Source organism: Balaenoptera musculus, chromosome 18 (assembly GCF_009873245.2).
Source record: "Balaenoptera musculus isolate JJ_BM4_2016_0621 chromosome 18, mBalMus1.pri.v3, whole genome shotgun sequence".
Lineage (NCBI taxonomy): Eukaryota > Metazoa > Chordata > Mammalia > Artiodactyla > Balaenopteridae > Balaenoptera > Balaenoptera musculus.
The window spans coordinates 3,049,152-3,067,484 of record NC_045802.1 but is presented as its reverse complement, the minus strand read 5'-3'; the positions used below and the strand labels follow the sequence as shown (position 1 = coordinate 3,067,484).

The window sequence follows — 18,333 nt, the reverse complement described above, 5'->3', positions numbered from 1 at the left end:
CTTAAGGGAAAAAAACGGAGCTGGAGGAATCAGACTCCCTGACTTCAGACTATACTACAAAGCTACAGTAACCAAGACAATATGGTACTGGCACAAAAACAGAAATATAGATCAATGGAATAGGATAGAAAGCCCAGAGGTAAACCCACGCACATATGGTCACCTTATCTTTGATAAAGGAGGCAAAGATATACAGTGGAGAAAAGACAGTCTATTCAATAAGTGGTGCTGGGAAAACTGGACAGCTACATGTAAAAGAATGAAATTAGAATACTCCCTAACACCATACACAAAAATAAACTCAAAATGGATTAGAGACCTAAATGTAAGACCAGACCCTATAAAACTCTTAGAGGGAAACATAGGAAGAAAACTCTTTGACATAAATCACAGCAAGATCTTTTTTGATCCACCTCCTAGAGCAATGGAAATAAAAACAAAAATAAACAAATGGGACCTAATGAAACTTAAAAGGTTTTGCAAAGCAAAGAAACTACAAACAAGACGAAAAGCCAACCCTCAGAATGGGAGAAAATATTTGCAAACGAATCAAGGGACAAAGGATTAATCTCCAAAATATATAAACAGCTCATGCAGCTCAATTTTAAAAAAACAAACAACCCAATCAAAAACTGGGCAGAAGACCTAAATAGACATTTCTCCAAAGAAGACATATGAAAAGATGCTCAACATCACTAATTATTAGAGAAATGCAAATCAAAACTACAATGAGGTATCACCTCACACCAGTTAGAATGGGCATCATCAGAAATTCTACAAACAACAAACGCTGGAGAGGGTGTGGAGAAAAGGGAACCCTCTTGCACTGTTGGTGGGAAAGTAAATTGATACAGCCACTATGGAGAACAGTATGGAGTTTCCTTAAGAAACTAAAAATAGAATTACCATATGACCCAGCAATCCCACTACTGGGCATATATGCTGAGAAAAACATAATTCAAAAAGACATATGCACCCCAATGTTCATTGCAGCACTGTTTACAATAACCAGGTCATGGAAGCAACCTAAATGCCCATTGACAGACGAATGGATAAAGAAGTTGTGGTACATATATACAATGGAATATTACTCAGCTGTAAAAAGTAATGAAATTGGGTCATTTGTAGACATGTGGATGGATCTAGAGACTGTCATACAGAGTGAAGTAAGAAAGAGAAAAACAAATACTGTATATTAACGCATATTTGTGGAACCTAGAAAAATGGTACAGATGAACCGTTTTGCAGGGCAGAAATAGAGACACAGATGTAGAGAACAAACGTATGGACCCCAAGGGGGGAAAGTGGCGGGTGGTGGTGTGATGAATTGGGAGATTGGGATTCACATATATACACTAATATGTATAAAATGGATGACTAATAAGAACCTGCTGTATAAAAAGAGTAGAAGTTTGGAAAAAAAAAGATGTGGCATGTATATACAATGGAATATTACTCAGCCATAAAAAGAAACGAAATTGAGTTTTGTAGTAAAGTGGATGGACCTAGAGACTATCATACAGAATGAAGTAAGTCAGAAAGAGAAGAACATATACCGTATGCTAACACATATATATGGAATCTAAAAAAAAAAACCAAAAAGGTTCTGAAGAACCTAAGGGCAAGACAGGAATAAAGATGAAGACGTAGAGAATGGACTTGAGGACACGGGGAAGGGGAAGGGTAAGCTGGGACAAAGTGAGAGCTTGGCATGGACATATATACACTACCAAATGTAAAATAGCTAGCTAGTGGGAAACAGCCGCATAGCACAGGGAGATCAGCTCGGTGCTTTGTGTCCACCTAGAGGGGTGTGATAGGGAGGGTGGCAGGGAGACGCAAGAGGGAGGGGATATGGGGATATATGTATATGTATAGCTGACTTACTTTGTTATACAGCAGCAACTAACACACCATTGTAAAGCAATTATCCTCCAATAAAGATGTTAGAAAATAAAAAGGTTTAGAAAAACAGTGGGCTTCTGACATATTCAGCTCCAAAACATGGTTCTTGAATTTGGAATATTCAGTTGTCCTCAACCATTAAACAATTTCTAAAGAGGAAAGCAAGTTCATTTTTACAAAATCATACTTTTTATTAATTGAAAGAAGAAAAGTTTGAGTAGACCTCTATTCTTCAACATGTGTTTCAGATAAAATACGTTTTAAGGTGGAATCATTACGTGCATTTATTTCATAATATGATGGCTTTAAACTGTCTCTTCACTTTTCATGAGTCCACACGTAAAAGAACAACCTACAATTTTATCATTTCTCTACCTGGATGTCAAACTAGCATTGTGCTGCTGTTGATTCTGAGATGGTAGGATGGTGGGGTTTTAGTTAAGCCCAGAAATGGAATTCCTGTGAATGATTATTACAAAGGCAGGGGCGGGGGGACTTCCAGAGCCCAGATTTTTCATAGTTACTATTAAGGGTTTTTTTATGCTCGGAGAACTGGACAGTAGTAAATTAAGTGTCCGCATGCGTGTTAATTTTGCATTTTTAATGAGTTACCTATTCTGCCTGTCAAACAAGTTACAAAGTCCGTAGGCTCACAAACTCATTTCAGCACATTTTATCATCAATTTTCCACATGTTAGGGCAACTCAAGTATCTGTTACCACCACTGTGCTCTCCAGGGAGACGAGAAGCATTAATTGCTTATGTATTTTAAATAAATGGCCTGAATCCAAGGGACAAGGCCACTGCTTTCCAGATTACAATAGTTTCGTTGCATTTCTCTCTGTCTTCTTTTTTTTTTTCGAATTTTTAAAAGCTACGTCAAAATTACTGGTGCACGTATCATCCCATTCCATAAAAATCAGAGCAGCTTTTGGCTGGCCATTTGCGTTTCATTTGCTGTTGGAATTCTGACAGCCACTAAAGATTCTTACAGCTTAGAACCTGGCATCTGAAATCACAGCTGCAGCACAGTGGTAAGAATGTAGAATGTAACCCCGCGTTCATAGCTGCTTTACCTGTAGAAAAGCTGGGGAAGGAATAACCCAGTAAAGTACGTTCTACTTTCCCATCTCTTTCTTGCTCAGGCCCATCCAGAGCCAGGCTGAGTCCAAACCTGGGGCCTGAGGAGGGGAGAGACGAGTTGATGCCTGTCCCCTCCCAAGATGGCCCTGAACCGGAGAAGCCAGTGGCGGGTGGAGCTGAGCCAGGGAACAGGCATGGTTTTAGGGGGTCGTTCGCTAAGCGGAGGGCGTTTGGCCACTTATTTCAGAACCGAGTCAGCGGCTGCCCCTCCGGGCTCCTCCTGCCTTGGGCATTTTCGCTTTTACAGAAGTCCCTCTTCAACACTGATTGTTCCTTAACTCACCTAAGTGATGTCAGAAAAGATCCACGACCCCCTGAAGGAGTTCGGGGTTTGGGTTGGGAAGCCTGTGTGGTGGGAGGTGTGTCCAGTGCGACTCACCTGCCAGGATGATCCCCAACTCCTACCGCTAAGGACAGGAAGAGAAAAGGCAGCTGCGGAGAGAGAAAGGCTATCGCACTGCTTGTTCTAAAGACTAAGGACCAGAAACCAAGTAGGATTCCGTACATGAAACAAAACCGATTCTATTTGAGGTCCAGGTGTGATGGGTGAAGGGAAAGTTTCGGGCTCGGAGGAGAAGAGAGAGCAGGAAGGGAGCAGAGAAGCCAGCGGAGGTGAGAGGCTGCGGGCGGGACCGGGGGGCGGGGGACGGAGGGGGCGGCAGAAGCGCTGTGCTCGCTGCCGGCAGGGGAAGGGGTCACAGGGCAGGTGGGCCGCACGTGGAGGGATGTGGGCGCGATGGAGCAGCCTCACGCCGTCTAGTGTTTTGGGAAGTTGCTGCAAAGGGTTTTCACCATAAACCATAAAACGCGTTGGCATTTTTCTTCCCTGCAGCTGCAAAGGGAGGGCTCGTGTCTCCGGGCCTTGCAGAGATGACGTCAAATGAGGTGCCCGAACTCTCTCCATTCAGCCCATCGCCTGCTCTGTGACTGGCTTCTCAGCTCCAAAATGGGGGGCATAATGTCCTCCTGACTGATGTGAACATACAACTCTAGGTAGATGTGAAAGCAAGTTGATGACAATTTCAGATTTGTAGGTACAAATGTCTAGTTAAAAGATAAATAAGCCCCAGGGGTGGACACAGTGGTGACGCTTGTCAACCCCGCTGTTCAGTAAGTTTGAAAGTTGCTAAGAGAGTGACCCTAAAAGTTCACAGGGGAACAGAAAGTTCTTTTTCCTTCTTTTTTTGTGTCTGTATGAGATGACAGACGTTAACCAAACTTGCTGTGGTGATCATTTCACAACATATGTGAGTCAGGTCGTTATGTTGCACACCGTGAACTTAGACGGTGCTGTATGTCAATTCTATCTCAGTAACACTGGGGGAAAAATAGCTTTTATGTAAATGTAAGATATTATCCCTTTGGTCTTAAAAGTAACCAAAAAAGGGAAAAAATTGTATTAGGGCTCAAACTTTTCTCTTTCTAAATGTGTAAATATGTCCTTGTTCTTGCCTTCAGCTTCTCAAAATGTGGTAGTTGATCTGGGATCTTATGAGTTCCCTCCTCACTTAAATTCCTAGGACACGTGTTGACAACACACCCCATTCCCGGGACTCTCCCGAGCCGAATATAACGGGCCTGCACAGGTGCTTTTTTATTGTGACACATTCATGTTCACTTAAGGGAAATAAGGTAATGATGTGTAGCATTTATCTAAACGGTGAGATGCTAGTATTTTGATTTTATAATAGATAAGGTCTAAAATGTCATTTTCTGGAGTTGGAGCCCACCACTGGTCCCACAGGCTACTCTGAAGTGATATTACGTAAACTAGGAGGTTTTCTTTTTTATTGGAGTATAGTTGATTTACAATGTTGTGTTAATTTCTGTTGTACAGCAAAGTGAATCAGTTATACATACATATATTTACATTTTTAAAATATTCTTTTCCATTATGGTTTATCACACGATATTGAATATAGTTGCCTGTGCTCCACAGTAGGACCTTGTTGTTTATCCATTCTATATGTAATAGTTTGCATCTGCTGACCCCAAACTCCCGCTCCATCCCTCCCCTCCCCACCCTCCCCCATGGCAACCACAAGTCTGTTCTCTATGTCCATGATTCTGTTTCTGTTTCCTAGATAGGTTCGTTTGTGTCATATTTTATATTCCACATATAAGTGATATCATATGGTATTTGTCTTTCTCTTTCTGACTTCACTTTGTATGATAATCTCTGGGTCCATCCATGTTGCTGCAAATGGCATTATTTCATTCTTTTTTATGGCTGAGTAGTATGCCATTGTATATAGGTACCACATCTTCTTTATCCATTCATTTGTTGATGGACATTTAGGTTGCTTCCATGTCTTGGCTGTTGTGAATAGTGCTGCTATGAACATAGGGGTGCATGTATCTTTTTGAATTATAGTTGTCTGGTTACATGCCCAGGAGTGGGATTGCTGGATCATATGATAAATCTATTTTTAGTTGTCTGAGGAACCTCCATACTGTTCTCCATAGTGGTTGCACCAAATTACATTCCCACCAACAGTGTAGCAGGGTTCCCTTTTCTCCACACCCTCTCCAGCATTTTAAACTAGGAGGTTTTAACTTATGTTCATCCAAGGACTACATCAGTGGAAATCAGGAAGTGGGGATTTTATTATTTTCACTATTTTCTCACTAAAAGATAGCATTTCCTTCTATTATGAATGTAGGCATCAAACCAGAGCAATTTTAGCAACACCTGTGATATAATCACCATGGAAATCACAGATCTTTTTCACATCTTACGACAGTTTTTGCTGATATTCTTAAAATATCTTGTACTCCTCAGTACAGTACTTCAAAGTGTGACAGCTTTTAGACCTATCTCCAGTCCTCTTAATTCATATTACCTATACTACTATATCAAGATTCTTTTAATATTTTGAAAATTGCATTTCAAAATAATCAGCTTCATTCATAATACTATCTGTCTTTTTTTCTGTAAATGTTTAATGTGTATATATTTTTTTCATTGAGGTATAGTTGAGGTACAATAGTACATAAATTTCAGGTATATAACATAGTGACTCACAATTTTCAAAGGTTATATTCCATTTATAGTTACTATATAATATTGGCTGTATTCCCTGTGTTGTACAATATATCCTTGCAGCTAATTTATTTTATATATGGTAGTTTATGTCTCTTAATCCCCTCCCCCTATCTTGCCCCTCCCCCCCACTGGTAACCACTAGTTTGTTCTTTCTGCGGGTCTCTTTTTGTTCTATTCACTAGTTTTGTTTTATTTTTGAGATTCCACATAGAAGTGATATCATACAGTATCTGTCTTTCTCTGTCTGACTTACTTCACTTAGTATGATATTCTCTAGGTCTATCCATGTTGCTGCAAATGGCAGAATTTCATTCTTTTTTTACTGCTGAATAGTATTCCATTGTGTGTGTGTGTGTGTGTGTGTGTGTGTTTATCACATCTTCTTTATCCCTCCATCTGTTGATGGAATATACTTTTTATCTTATCTTATGCATTTAAAATGAGATTTTGAGAAGCGGTCTGTGGGTTCCCCAGGCACAGTTATCAGAGCCTCTCATAACTGCCATCTCCTCTCCGCTCCCTCCAAACACTCAACAGCCAAGGGCTGGAAAACCTACAGAGTTCTGTTTTCCTTCTGTAATGGTACATGCCTTGGATGCAGGTGGCTGAGCAGAAAAGACAGAAATTTTGAAATCAGACAGACTGGGGTATAAAATGGGCCCCTCCCCTTTCTGGCTCTAGTAATGTGAGCAGGGAATTTTATTTATTGTAGCCCTAGTGTCCTGATCAGTAAAATGTGGCCCCTACCTCGTAGGGTGGTTGTGAAGATTAAATACGGTGACGCGCCTGGTGTGGTTCCAGCAGGTCACAGGTGTTCCAGAGTCACAGCTGTCATTACCCTTGTTCCACAGTCTGCCACGTTCATTGTCAAGATGCTTTTCCTTCCCCCTCCAGCCCCGGTGCCTGTGCTGGGTCCCCTGTGGAACCCAGGACCCTGACAACCTGTGAAAACCTGACTTTGCTCTTTGTATTCATCTGCATCTTCACAGTACCTCTGGCTCATCCAGAGGAAAGTCTCCTTGCTCTAGTTTATTTTATTTTTTAATCTTCACACAGTCTGAATATGCTTGCCTGTAATATTTTCTTCTGAGTTACCTTGCTGTGCTGCTTCCCTGGAGCTACTGTAACAAGTTACCACGGGGGGTAAGACAGCTGACATTTATCGTCGTGGCTGCGGAGGCCAGATGTCTGCAGTCATGGCTGGGTAGGCAGGGCTCCACCCCTGTAAGCCCAAGAGGTGGACCCCTGCCTCTTCCAGCCTCAGGGTTCCCTGCGGGGCCTCGGCTCACTGGTGCGTGGCTCTGATCTCTGCCTCGGGCCTCACGTCTTTCTTCCCCTTGTCTCTGTGTCCAAATTTCCCTCTTCTTCTAGGGACACCAGCCATTGGATTAGGGCTCATCTACTAGTATGACCTCATCTTAACTCCACTGCACCTACAGACTCCGTACCTGCCACTATGGTCAAATTCACAGGTATGGGGGTGAGGACTCCCAGTAGATCTTCAGGGGACACAGTTCAACCCCAGCTCTTGCTGTCGGCCCTGGAGACTCATGTTAGACGGGGTTCTGAAGGGACGTGTGTGGGATCAGGGTTTTTCCCTCAGGTTAACGATTCACTTTTCACTGTGGTTTCAAAATATGTTTTGAAGTGTCTAAGCAGAGGTAATGAGATCTATTTTGGCTTTTACTTTTGTAATGTAAAGGAGGGAACTTGCATAGAAGAAAAAAATGCAAACCGCCCCCCAACTAGGGAAAGTATTTGAAAACTATGCTGGGAAGCACAAATTAACGAGGCCACGGACAGGTCTGTTCACAGACGTTGGTGACTTGGGTGTGAATTGGTCCCGGGTGGGTCTGCGCTGGGCTGCTGGGCTGCGAGGAGAACCTGGACCAACAGAGCTCCAGCCCAGCCACTTACACCCAATGAGGGTGTTTTTAAAGCAGGAAGAAACTCTTGGAGGGCATGGATGTGGTCACCTGCTGTCCCTTCAGAGCGTCTGGGGCCACTGCCTGTAGCAGAGTCTGGGGTAGGTCCTGGCTCGTTGGGTGCGGAGCGTCCTTTGCTGGGTGTTTGTATTTCCGGGAAGAGTCGCACTCAAGCTGTGTTCCCCGGGACGAACCAAGGGTGTATTTCAGAAGCACATAATGTTTGCTAAAAGAAGATTCAGCTTTAGAATTTGCAGGAAAGTTCACATTTGTTTTATTTGAATGTACCTGTCTTCTGGCAAAGCCTCACTGTTTGAATGTGAGCTTAAATCTGAGGGATTTCCCCCCATCCCTCTGTCCCTCCCTCTGTACTTTTGCTTTGAATAAAATGGACATTTCAGTTTTATATATTATGATTCTATTAACTAATTTCTGCACCTCCTGGGACATTCGGTACCACTCAGAAGGCATGCTTTCTCCTTTCAGGTCTCGCGTGAGGCTGTACGGTGCTGATGTATCACACGAGAATCACAGTTGGTTCTCCTCGTGCTGCCCTGTGGGCATGAGGGTTTACGCAATCAGTGTCTCATTTCCTGCCCTCTGCACGCCTCCCTTTACCCGCCCCCATCACTTCCTGGAGCCTGTTTGCTCTCAGAAGGATTTGTTACCTGAGAACTAAGACAACTGCTGGCTTTCCTAAACCCATGTCTCTTTCTCTCTGTCTCTTTTTTTTTTTTTTTTTTGGCATCAATGAGGAAAGCAGGCTGCAAGTTGCATACGTGCAAAAAAAAAAAAAAAAAACACCCACAAAACCCCACCACCACCAACAAAAACAACAACTGCACATAGATTTGTGACCACTTTATTGCCTGCAATTTTGTTGTACTGTTTTTCTAGCATGTTGTTTCCAAACCTTTTTATCACTGGGTGATGATATAAATGGGTTTATTCTCACTGTGTGCTTAAGTTGTCTGTGCCGTTTGATTTAGTAATTGAGTTAAATAATCCATAATAGCCTGTTTTTTATATGTATGTACTGCAAAAAAACAATATTAACTTTTCCATGATTACTCTCATATTTTCCCACGGTGTCAGAGGAAAATGTTTTAATACACCCTCTTATACATTCTTTTCTGGAGATGTGCGAATTAAACTGACAAAAGACAGATTTTTATTCATGTGAGTAAGTGGGAGTTCACAGGAAAATGTGACCCAGGAAGTGGTTAGCACTAGGAGCTTACAGAACATCTTAATAGGGGAAAGGAGGTGGAGAAAGGCACTTGCGGGAAAACAAGTGACTTTTAGGAAAGATAAGGGGCCTGTAGGTGAACAGCTGGGAGACAGGATAGTTTTGTGCCTGTGTCTCTTTCGGTGAGGGCTTCTCCTCAGTGACAAGAGTCATTCTTCCCTGGCTGGAAGAAAGAGAATCCCGTCCCAAGGGAGGGGACTTACGACAACTGAGCTCTGCTTTCACGCAGAAGAAAATCCTATTCTTAAGTGCCTTCCACTCAAAATGGTGTTTATGCTACAGTGGTGTATTCTGGACCCCATCCCTGGTGACTTGAATTAAAGATAGTGGTCCAAGCTGTAAGAATCGAATTGGCAGGTAGCAAGGGAGTGGTGTTTGCTAGAGCCCTCTGTCTCTCTGGCAGAGGTGACTTGCTACCTGGGAAGTGTCGTGGCTTAGTGGGGACAGAGGTTACAAGGCCCATACCTGGTGTCTCTGTTGCCGCTAGCTGGCTGCGTGGCCCTGGGCAAGTCACCTCGCTTCCCCGGGTCTCAGCTTGGAAATACGGGACCTGCATTTCTGGTCTCAGTTGCCACTGACTGGCGAGAGCCCAGAGTCCTTGGGCCAGTGCTCAGGGCAGGGCTGCAGCGGGACATCCGCCCCGCTGGGCACTCGGCCAGCGTGGCCCGCTCTGCCTGCCCTGCAGTCACGTGACTTGCCTGGTTAGCCCAGCCCTCCCCGGGCTGGGCTGTGTCCTGCTTTCACTTGGTCGTTACGGAACGTCTCGGGATGCAGGAGCGGAGGGCACGGGGCTCGCGGGACTGCGCCTGCGCCTGCGCCTGCACGCTCCGCTAACCCCCTCCCTCCCACAGAGCCCGCAGCGGCCTCTCCTGAGCCCAGACCTGGAGGATCCGCGGAGGGAGAGCTCCTCTCCGGGTGGGCTGAGGCCTGGGACGGTTGTTCCCTGGCACAGTGTTTTACGAGCAGCGATCCCCCAGGGCCGATGTGGGCGGCCCTCTGGCTCACCGTGCTCACGGCTCATCCTCCCAGGACCCGGGAGGGGACGGGGCAGAGGCAGGCCTGCAGACCTGAGGCACCTTGCCTGGGCCTACAGAGCCAGCTGGGGGCCCAGCCGGAGTCACACAGAAGTCGCCCGTTTCCACACCTCGTGGTCTTTTTCCTAGTGCGTTGCCTTGCCTCTGAAAAAGTTACTTGAAAACTTAGAAAGTCTTGCCGACTTCAGGGCTGCAGACTCTCCAGCTGTGGGATTGTCTAGTCTGGAATCTGAGCTCCTGACAGGTTAGTGGTGACTAGTCCCAGCGCACACGGCCGGTTAGTCGGCTGATCTCGTCCTTGGAGCCCCTAGTTCAGTGCTCGCCCCAGCAGACTGAGTCCCCAGGCGTGAGTATCGTGCTGAGCAGCCCAGACTCCATCCTCTCGAAGCACCTTCTGTCTGTGAACGTAGCTGAGAGAAGGTGCCTCAGGTTGCACAGTGCAGCCTTAGGGCCATTTCTCCTACGGGCCTGCGTTACCCCGCCTGTTGTTATGTATATTTGGGGAGACACCCGCTGTAGTTAAAAGTCATTTTTATTAACTCACCGTGGTGCTGATTTTCTTAGTATCTTGTATCATGGCTCATCATGGGTCACCAAACATCACTAATGAAATTAGGGTTTTAATTCAGCCTCCGATTAAAGACGGGTTTGCTTCTTCTCATCCACGTCTCACATCTTTCTGGTACGCAGACAACTTGGGGGGCTGGGGAGGGGTCGGGGATGTCTGGCTCGTACCTTTTCTTTACCCTCCTGGAAGTCGCCCTCACCTAACTTGTTCGCATTTGAAAAGGTTGTGACCGAGGGGTCCTGGAGGCGGACCTCCGCACCAGAGGAAGAGAGGCCGGAGGCTCAGAGGGTCCCCAGGAGGAGATGCGCACCCGGGAGGAGGCCGAGGCCCCGACCACTCTCTGACTACGGCCAGCCGGTCAGCCTAAGTCTGTCCATCCCTGAAGACTCGATCGCCGTAGACCCCCAGAAAGAGGACACTGAGGACGGTGACCACCAGCCCAACGGGGCCCCCATCGACCCTGCAGACCAGACCCCTGCTGGGGGCTGCCCCCGGGGGGCGCCGAGAAGACGCCCCATCTCCGTGATCGGCGGGGTCGGCTTCTATGGGAGCAGCCAGGCGGAGGAGGGGGAGGCCATTCTGCCCCAAGTAAGCCCGGGCACGCTGCCACCAAAGCCACTTAGCCCTCCAGCCGCCTGGCCTCTGTCCTCTGGCTGCAAACTTACCAGGATACTTAACGCTTTCCTTTCTTCTCTCTGCCTCGAGGATGACGTCATCTGCTCACAGCCTTTCTTCCTGACTTTGAAAACATGCATGAATTAGAACTAACCCACTGACATATGGATGTCTCTTACTAATCCTCTGTCTTTCTGGGATCTTGAATAATACGGGAAGCTGGTTTGCTGTTTGTTCTGAATCTTCTGGGGAAAGTAGCCTTGCATATTTAGTGAGCTTCCTGAAAGAAGAAATCTGGAAAGAGAAAGTGTCGCTTATCCTTAAAATGTAAAGATACGAAGAAAATAAACCAATTTTTTTCTAGAGATGAGAAAATAATTTTTTCTACCATTTTCTTACTCTACACATCAGTTACAGCTTTTCTTACTCTTTACACATCAGTTGCAGCAGTAACTGTTTTGACAATAGATTAAAATCTTACTATTATTCCCTTAGTATACTTTAGTAATTCAACAAGTGTTTATCAATTACCCAGAGAACCCTTTGAAGCTACAAAACATTTAAATAAAGGCCCTGTTCCGAAGGAGTCTCTGTTATTTGGTGAGACTCATACCCCAGCCATGGTCCAGGGTTCACAGAACCATACATGACTAAGTGCCAGTTTCATTTTTTTTTTAATTTGCTAGTTGATATCACAGATAGCCCATAAATTCTCTTAAAAGGGCAATTCTATATTGGTATTGGATTTTATGTTTACATTCTCCCTATAAGCCCAGCACAATGCTTATTTATAGCAAATACCCAAAAACCTCTTGCTTAATTGAACTAAACTGAATTCTTAAGGTAAAAAACAAATTATGTTGAAGAATACCTCAGACTTTTTGTTGTGTTAAGATGGTCTGCATGCTAGGAAATAATTCTGGAAGGCGGCTCTGCTCACAAGAAATAATTCTGAACGAAAGCAAACTGTAATCTATTTTAACTTGAAACACAGCCTAGGGGAGATCTAAAGCATTACAGACATTTTTTTCACTTCAGAGCGTCCAAAAGAAATGGAGTAAGATAATTTTGTGCACTCTAATAAGCTCATTTAGGGAACTGGGTAGAAAAATCCTGAGAAAACCTACGGAAAGCAGGGACTGACTTGGCCTTGAGTGTAGTTGTAGGGACAATTCATATGGAAGGTCACAAGGGCATACAGCTGATTCTAAATTTGTGGAAAACCAACTGTCCTCTTAGACAAGCCTCCACTGCCCTGTTAGTTCAGGTGAACGAGAGCCGTGCTCCGCAAACGCTGGTCCCTGCCTGCGGGTGGGTGTAGGGCGGGGGCCGCGGGTGCTGGCGTTGTCTCTGCTTCCCTGGGGGTTGCCGGGCGGAGGGGGGGCACCACTTCCTCCCCCGGCTTCCCCTGCTCCACGCTGGCCTTTCCTGAGTGTCCCCCGAGGGTGTGTCCTGGCAGGTGGCCAAAACGTGATGCCCTGAGGGGTCGGCACTGGAGTTTCCGGTTAGAGGAAGGTCGTCCTTGAGCTTGTGCAGCCCGGGCCGGGGCTGTGATCGGGGCCTCGAGGTGAGGATGCTGAGCTCACGGGGCCCCTACTTCCTGCCCCTTCTCACCGCCTCTCCTTTCCTTTGCAGCCGGCTGCCCGGCCGCCCGTGCCCGCGCACCAGGTGCCGCCCTACCGCGCGGTGTCGGCCCGGCTGCGGCCGTGCGCCTTCTCCCAGAGCACCCCCATCGGGCTGGACCGCGTGGGACGCCGGCGGCTCATGAGAGCATCCAACAGTGAGTCTCGCTGGCGCGGGCCTCCCTGGTCCGCTCCCGGAGGTGGGGGTGGAGTCCTCCACCGGGCGGTCTCCATTCAACGCAGGAGCCCGGGCCGCTGCGCCCCGTCCGCCTGCCCTGGGCCCGGGGTGGGGAGGACTCACCGGCTGTCTGGAGCTGCCCCTGCAGGGGCCGGCGTATCGCCCCCTGTCCAGGGAGGGTGCCCTGTGGGCTCTGAGCCATCACGGTGACCCTGACCTTGAGAAGGTCTGGGGACCGAGTTCCTATTGTGGAGGAATGAGCTCCTGACAGTGAATGGGCTCCCGGGGAGCATTTGTCTTAACCTGACTTTCAAAGCTCTTTCTGGGTGTTTGAGATTCACCAGTACTGTTTGAGCAGCACGGAAGAGTTTTTTTATCTAATAGAGTTGTTCATATGCTACCTTAGTTCTTACCCGGTAAATACGTGCTGACCTGAATTTATGGAATGATTCAGGTTCCTGAGAGAGCACGCTGACGTCCGAGCCAGCCCGCTGGCTGGACAGGGGCCTGGCCGGGTGCACGGGGCAGGAATAGGACGGCGCTTACCGTGGGGCGGACACCGCCCCATGTGCTCTGCTGGTTAGTTCGTCTGACCGTGCGAACTCCATGCTCTGGCGGATGCTGTTGTTACCCTCCTTTTACAGACCAGGAACCCCAAGTGCAAATAGGTGAACCACCCAGGATGTGGCAGAGAAGGGACGTGAATCTACAGTCAGATAGAATTTTCACTCCAGGCCCATGTTTTTAACCACTGGACTGTGCTGGCTCTAAAGAGACCCAGCAGACTGCCAGTGACCAGACCTTCGGTTGCCGGGTTTGCTGTCTTACCGTTGAAAAGGAGCGTCGTGCGGTGAGCGTGAGTGACGCACGGGGCGCTCGGACGCCTGGGTTCTGGGCCGCGCTGCCGCCCACCGGCCAGCGGGCACGACCTCCACGTGACGGTGGTGACCGGAGCCGAGCCGCGAGAAGGGGTGGGATTTAAGGAGTTCTTTCCAGAGACTTGAAGGAGGCCGAGGGCGTCACTCGGTGCCACTTTACATTTCAGGGAGAGGGAGTGGAGGGGGGACCACAGAGGGTGGAGAAGAGAAAGGGAACAGGCGGGGTGAGGCTCCACTCATCCTCCCCCTGAAGAGGATGGAGGAGGTGACTAGACGATGGAGATGGTGACGAGAAGGTCGCTGATGGATTGTGACCCAGAAATGGTGGCAGAGGGTGTCCTGGGAGGGCCGCGCCCGGCGCTGGGCGGTCAGGGAGTCGTGAACGGCGAGGGTGAGGGAATGTCTGTCCTCCACGTGGTGCCGCCTGGCTTCTGCCTCAGGAGGAATCCAGGCTGGACTCTCGTCAGACAGGGTGAAAAGGAGAGAGGAACCGGGGGGCAGCTGGAGGCCGAGGGAGTTTTCGAGCATCTCTTGCTTGTGTGGTCCTCTCGGCCGAGCAGGTGGGGCCCCTGGGATCGCACTCCCTCTCATCCCGGGGCCCCTGCCCCTCCGGCTCCCCCGCCACCTCCTCAGGCCAGGCTTCCGCCCACGCTGGTCAGGGTTCCTGTTCAGTTCTTACTGCTGTTTCCCTGTGAACTTTCCCCGGCGTCACTGGAATGGAGTCCCAGCCCCTTAAGCGCGTTTGCAGGCTCTCTGCCGCCTGCCCGCCACGGTCTGCTCCTCTCACGTCTCCTCCGGCGCTCACTCACCGCCCGGCTGTCTCACTCGCTCTGCCCAAACAGATTCCCCTTCCTTCCCTTTACATAGGCAACGTTCATTCCACTCCAGATTCAAAACCCACTGCCCTGGGGACCCTGGGAGACAGATGCACCATCATCCTTCTGCACAGCAGTTGCTTCTCTCCAGCCCAGTCGTCAGCGTCTGGTGATGCGTTTCGAGAAAGTTGTTCAAAAGGAGAGAAAAGGCTGCGAGCACACGATGCCTTCAAAACGTTACTTGCGATGGAAAAAAAGTTGAAACAATGGAAATGTCCACTTTCAGTGGGATAGGGCAGTGTCATATGGGCGACCACTTGCAGACAGTTTACAGCATCATTAGGGAAAGCCCGTAACAACGTGGAAAATGACCGATGTAATATTAAAGTGAGAAAAAGGGAAATAATGTTGTATTCGTTTGCTAGGGCTGCCGTCACAAAGTACCACAAACCAGGTGCCTTAAACAGCAGGAATGAATTGTCTCAGTTCTAGAGGCTGGAAGCAGGGTGAGGGGGACCCTCTGCCGGCCTCTCTCCTGGCGGCCTTGGGTCCCCTGTGCCTCGGCACCTGGATGCATCTCCCTTATCTCTGCCTTCATCTTCACATAGCGTCCTGTTGAATCAGGGCCCACCTTAATGATCGCATCTCAGCTTGATCATCTACTGAGACCTTATTTCCAAATAAGACCACAGTCACTGGTACTGGGGGTTAGAATTTTAGCATCCTTTGGCGCAGGGGGAACACAATTCAACCCATAACATACCATGATTGCAGCCGTATATGGCGTGTACACGTGTGGTCAAAGGTTTACCTTTGCAAAATACGCAAAAGTGAAAATAGTGTAGTTAGGCGGGTAGGAATATAGATGGTCTTTCTTCCAACCCTGTACTCATACAAACAGCTTATTTCTGCACCTTCTGTGTTTTGTTTTGTTTTGAGTTTAGTGTTCTTTTGTTGAGAAGCAACAAAAACCAGCTCTATCTAGTTGGAGCAAGAGAGAACGTCTGGGAAGGGTGTCAGGTGTTCCCAGAATTGATGGTGTGGCTGGGAACCTGTCTAGGAAGTGGGTGGCAGTCAGGGTGGCTCCCGGGAGTCGAGGAGCCACATGCAAGGAGCCGAGGAAGGCACAGTCTGTCCGTCTTTGCCTCTTAAGTCACTCAAGAGGCAAAGTCCCAGGATGGGGTTCAACTCCCCAGCTCAGGTGACGTGTCCACCACCTGGGGGCACTGGGACAGAGTGGAGGATGGGGTCCTCCAGGGATGGACCCCTTGTCTTCGGTACAAGGAGGCAGGTGCATGGATTCCCTGACCACGATGGAGGGGAGGTCGTTCCCCCAAAGGAAATCGAAGTGGTGTTGGAAGTAGGAGTAGATTCTGGACAGACGCCCCATTTGTTCATTCATTCATTCAGTGTCTGTTGAGGACCTGCCATATGCCAGGTGACATCCATGAGCACAGCAAAGCCCTTTACCTCACACACATTCTAGTGCGGGGATGATAAATTAACAAGGGACTGTAACATGGCAGGTGGCACACCGTAAAGAAAGATAAAGCAGGTAGAGGGTATTCGTTTTTACAAGAACATCGTTTTAACAATGACGCACCTATTCCACGTCTAATTAAAACCCTCTCACTCCTTCCGTGGAGGGAAACAACCCGGAGGCTCACCAGTCACTGCAAACGTCTCCCAAGTCCAGGGCCTCTGAGTACCTCCATCTGTGCTCCAGCCCCACTGCAAAGCCTCGTCAGTGTTTATGCCCAGAAGTAAGTCCAAGCAACACACCCTTCCCTAGTGGAAAGAGGTGGAGGAAAGGAAATAGAAAATACATAAATATTGTGTGTACATACACACCTGATACCAGGACAGGACGCTTCTCTCCTCTGCCTCTGGTTGCGAGGCACACGTGCTACTCCTGACTCTGCCCGACTTGACCCCCTTTGTTTGCCCCGGAGCCTCTGCCCCGAGCCCTGCCTGTGCTGGTCTTTGCCAGCTGAGGTGCTCCAAGCCTTCACTCCAGGCTCTCAGCTGGTAGTGGTCCTGCTTGTTTAGAGTCACCATGTCTCCTGTATTCCCCTCTCTTAGTCAAAAATCAGTCAGTCTACAAAAAAAAAAAAAAAAGTGGAGCATCCGCTCTGAGCCAGGCACCACTTTCACCATTTGGAGAAAAGCAGAGAACAAAGCATCACAAAGCATTTACCTTCCAGCATTTAACAGATTCAGTAAGTGGGTAGTAGCATTAACTCAGGCACTAATGATCGTTCTGGAGAAGGTGAAGCTGGACGAGGCGGAGGAGGAGTGGGGAGTGGCGGAGGGCGTCCTCATGTCCCTAAGGAGGTGACGTTGGAGCCGAGACCTGGAAGATCTGAGAGAGGAGAGGTCCAGCGGAGGAGCACCAGATGCCCAAAGCAGGCAGGAACTTGGTGTGCCTGAGGTTCAGCGAGAAGGCCGGGGCACCTGGAGCTCGGGAATCAACAATGGGAGGAGACGGTGCAGACCTGGAGGTTAGAGAGAAGCTGGATAGAAGGGGCGTCGCAGGTCTCAAGAAGGAGTCGGGGTTGTTCCGAGTGAAACGGGGAAGCCGTTGCCAGCTGGGCTTCAGAGAGGAAGGCTGTCTGGGGAGAGGAGGCAGAGGAAGGAGGCTGATTGGAAGGTTATTGCGTTGGTCAGTTGGGAAATGATGGTGGCGGCGACCACAAAAGACACCCATGTGTTCCCTGGGCGCTCATTTTCCAGAGCACCGAGGACAGTTTAAAAGGCGAGTCCTTGGCTCTGAGGTCCGCGGGGCCAGGGCTGGGGGCTCTGGTGGAAGTACCTTCTCTCTTGGGGGAAGAAATTCAGTTTTGACAGAGCTGAGTTACCGGATGGAAATAAAATACTTTGTCAATGTATTATTAAGTGATCCCAAACCCCTGTGTTGACCTCTTCGTTTCTGGGCTATAGTGAACATCACCCTCTCTCCGGGGAGATTCCAGCAGGGGCCTGATAGGTAAGGCAGGCAAATCTGAATCTAGAATAAGTGTCTCTTCCAGTAAGGACAAACCATCTACCCCTCTATTATGGAAAGGGTCCACTGTAATCAACTCCCCACAAGTAGTCGTCTGGGTCCTTCAAGGAACCGTATCATTAACTTTGTTGAGGGGACACCCTGTGGTTTAGCCCAGGCTTGGCATCTGTGGTTGCCACCAGAGCCATTTTATTTTTTTAACCCACTGAGTCAGCATCAAGACGACCAGGAACAAAGATGGACATTTGCCTCGTGGGACATAATGTCACACGGTTGTCAAACAGCCTCGTTTGCAGTGGGATTCCTGTGGGACAGATGATTTCCCATGCTTTGAGTGTATTCTGACGTATC

The 18,333-nt window shown here is 48.1% G+C and overlaps 1 protein-coding gene across 9 annotated transcripts in view; it reads left to right on the top strand.

Annotated features, from left to right (window-relative positions):
• SPATA13 (spermatogenesis associated 13) overlaps nucleotides 1-18,333 on the top strand; it is a 216,867-nt gene that overhangs the window by 156,472 nt on the left and 42,062 nt on the right. For 8 of the 9 annotated variants that reach the window (XM_036831292.1, XM_036831296.1, XM_036831295.1 and 5 more), the window contains 2 exons: nucleotides 11,093-11,458; nucleotides 13,121-13,265. The exons of the other annotated variant lie outside the window; for it this stretch is intronic. In XM_036831292.1, the coding sequence (XP_036687187.1) occupies nucleotides 11,093-11,458; nucleotides 13,121-13,265 (511 nt within the window). The remainder of the gene's footprint in view (nucleotides 1-11,092; nucleotides 11,459-13,120; nucleotides 13,266-18,333) is intronic. 9 annotated transcript variants of the gene reach the window in all.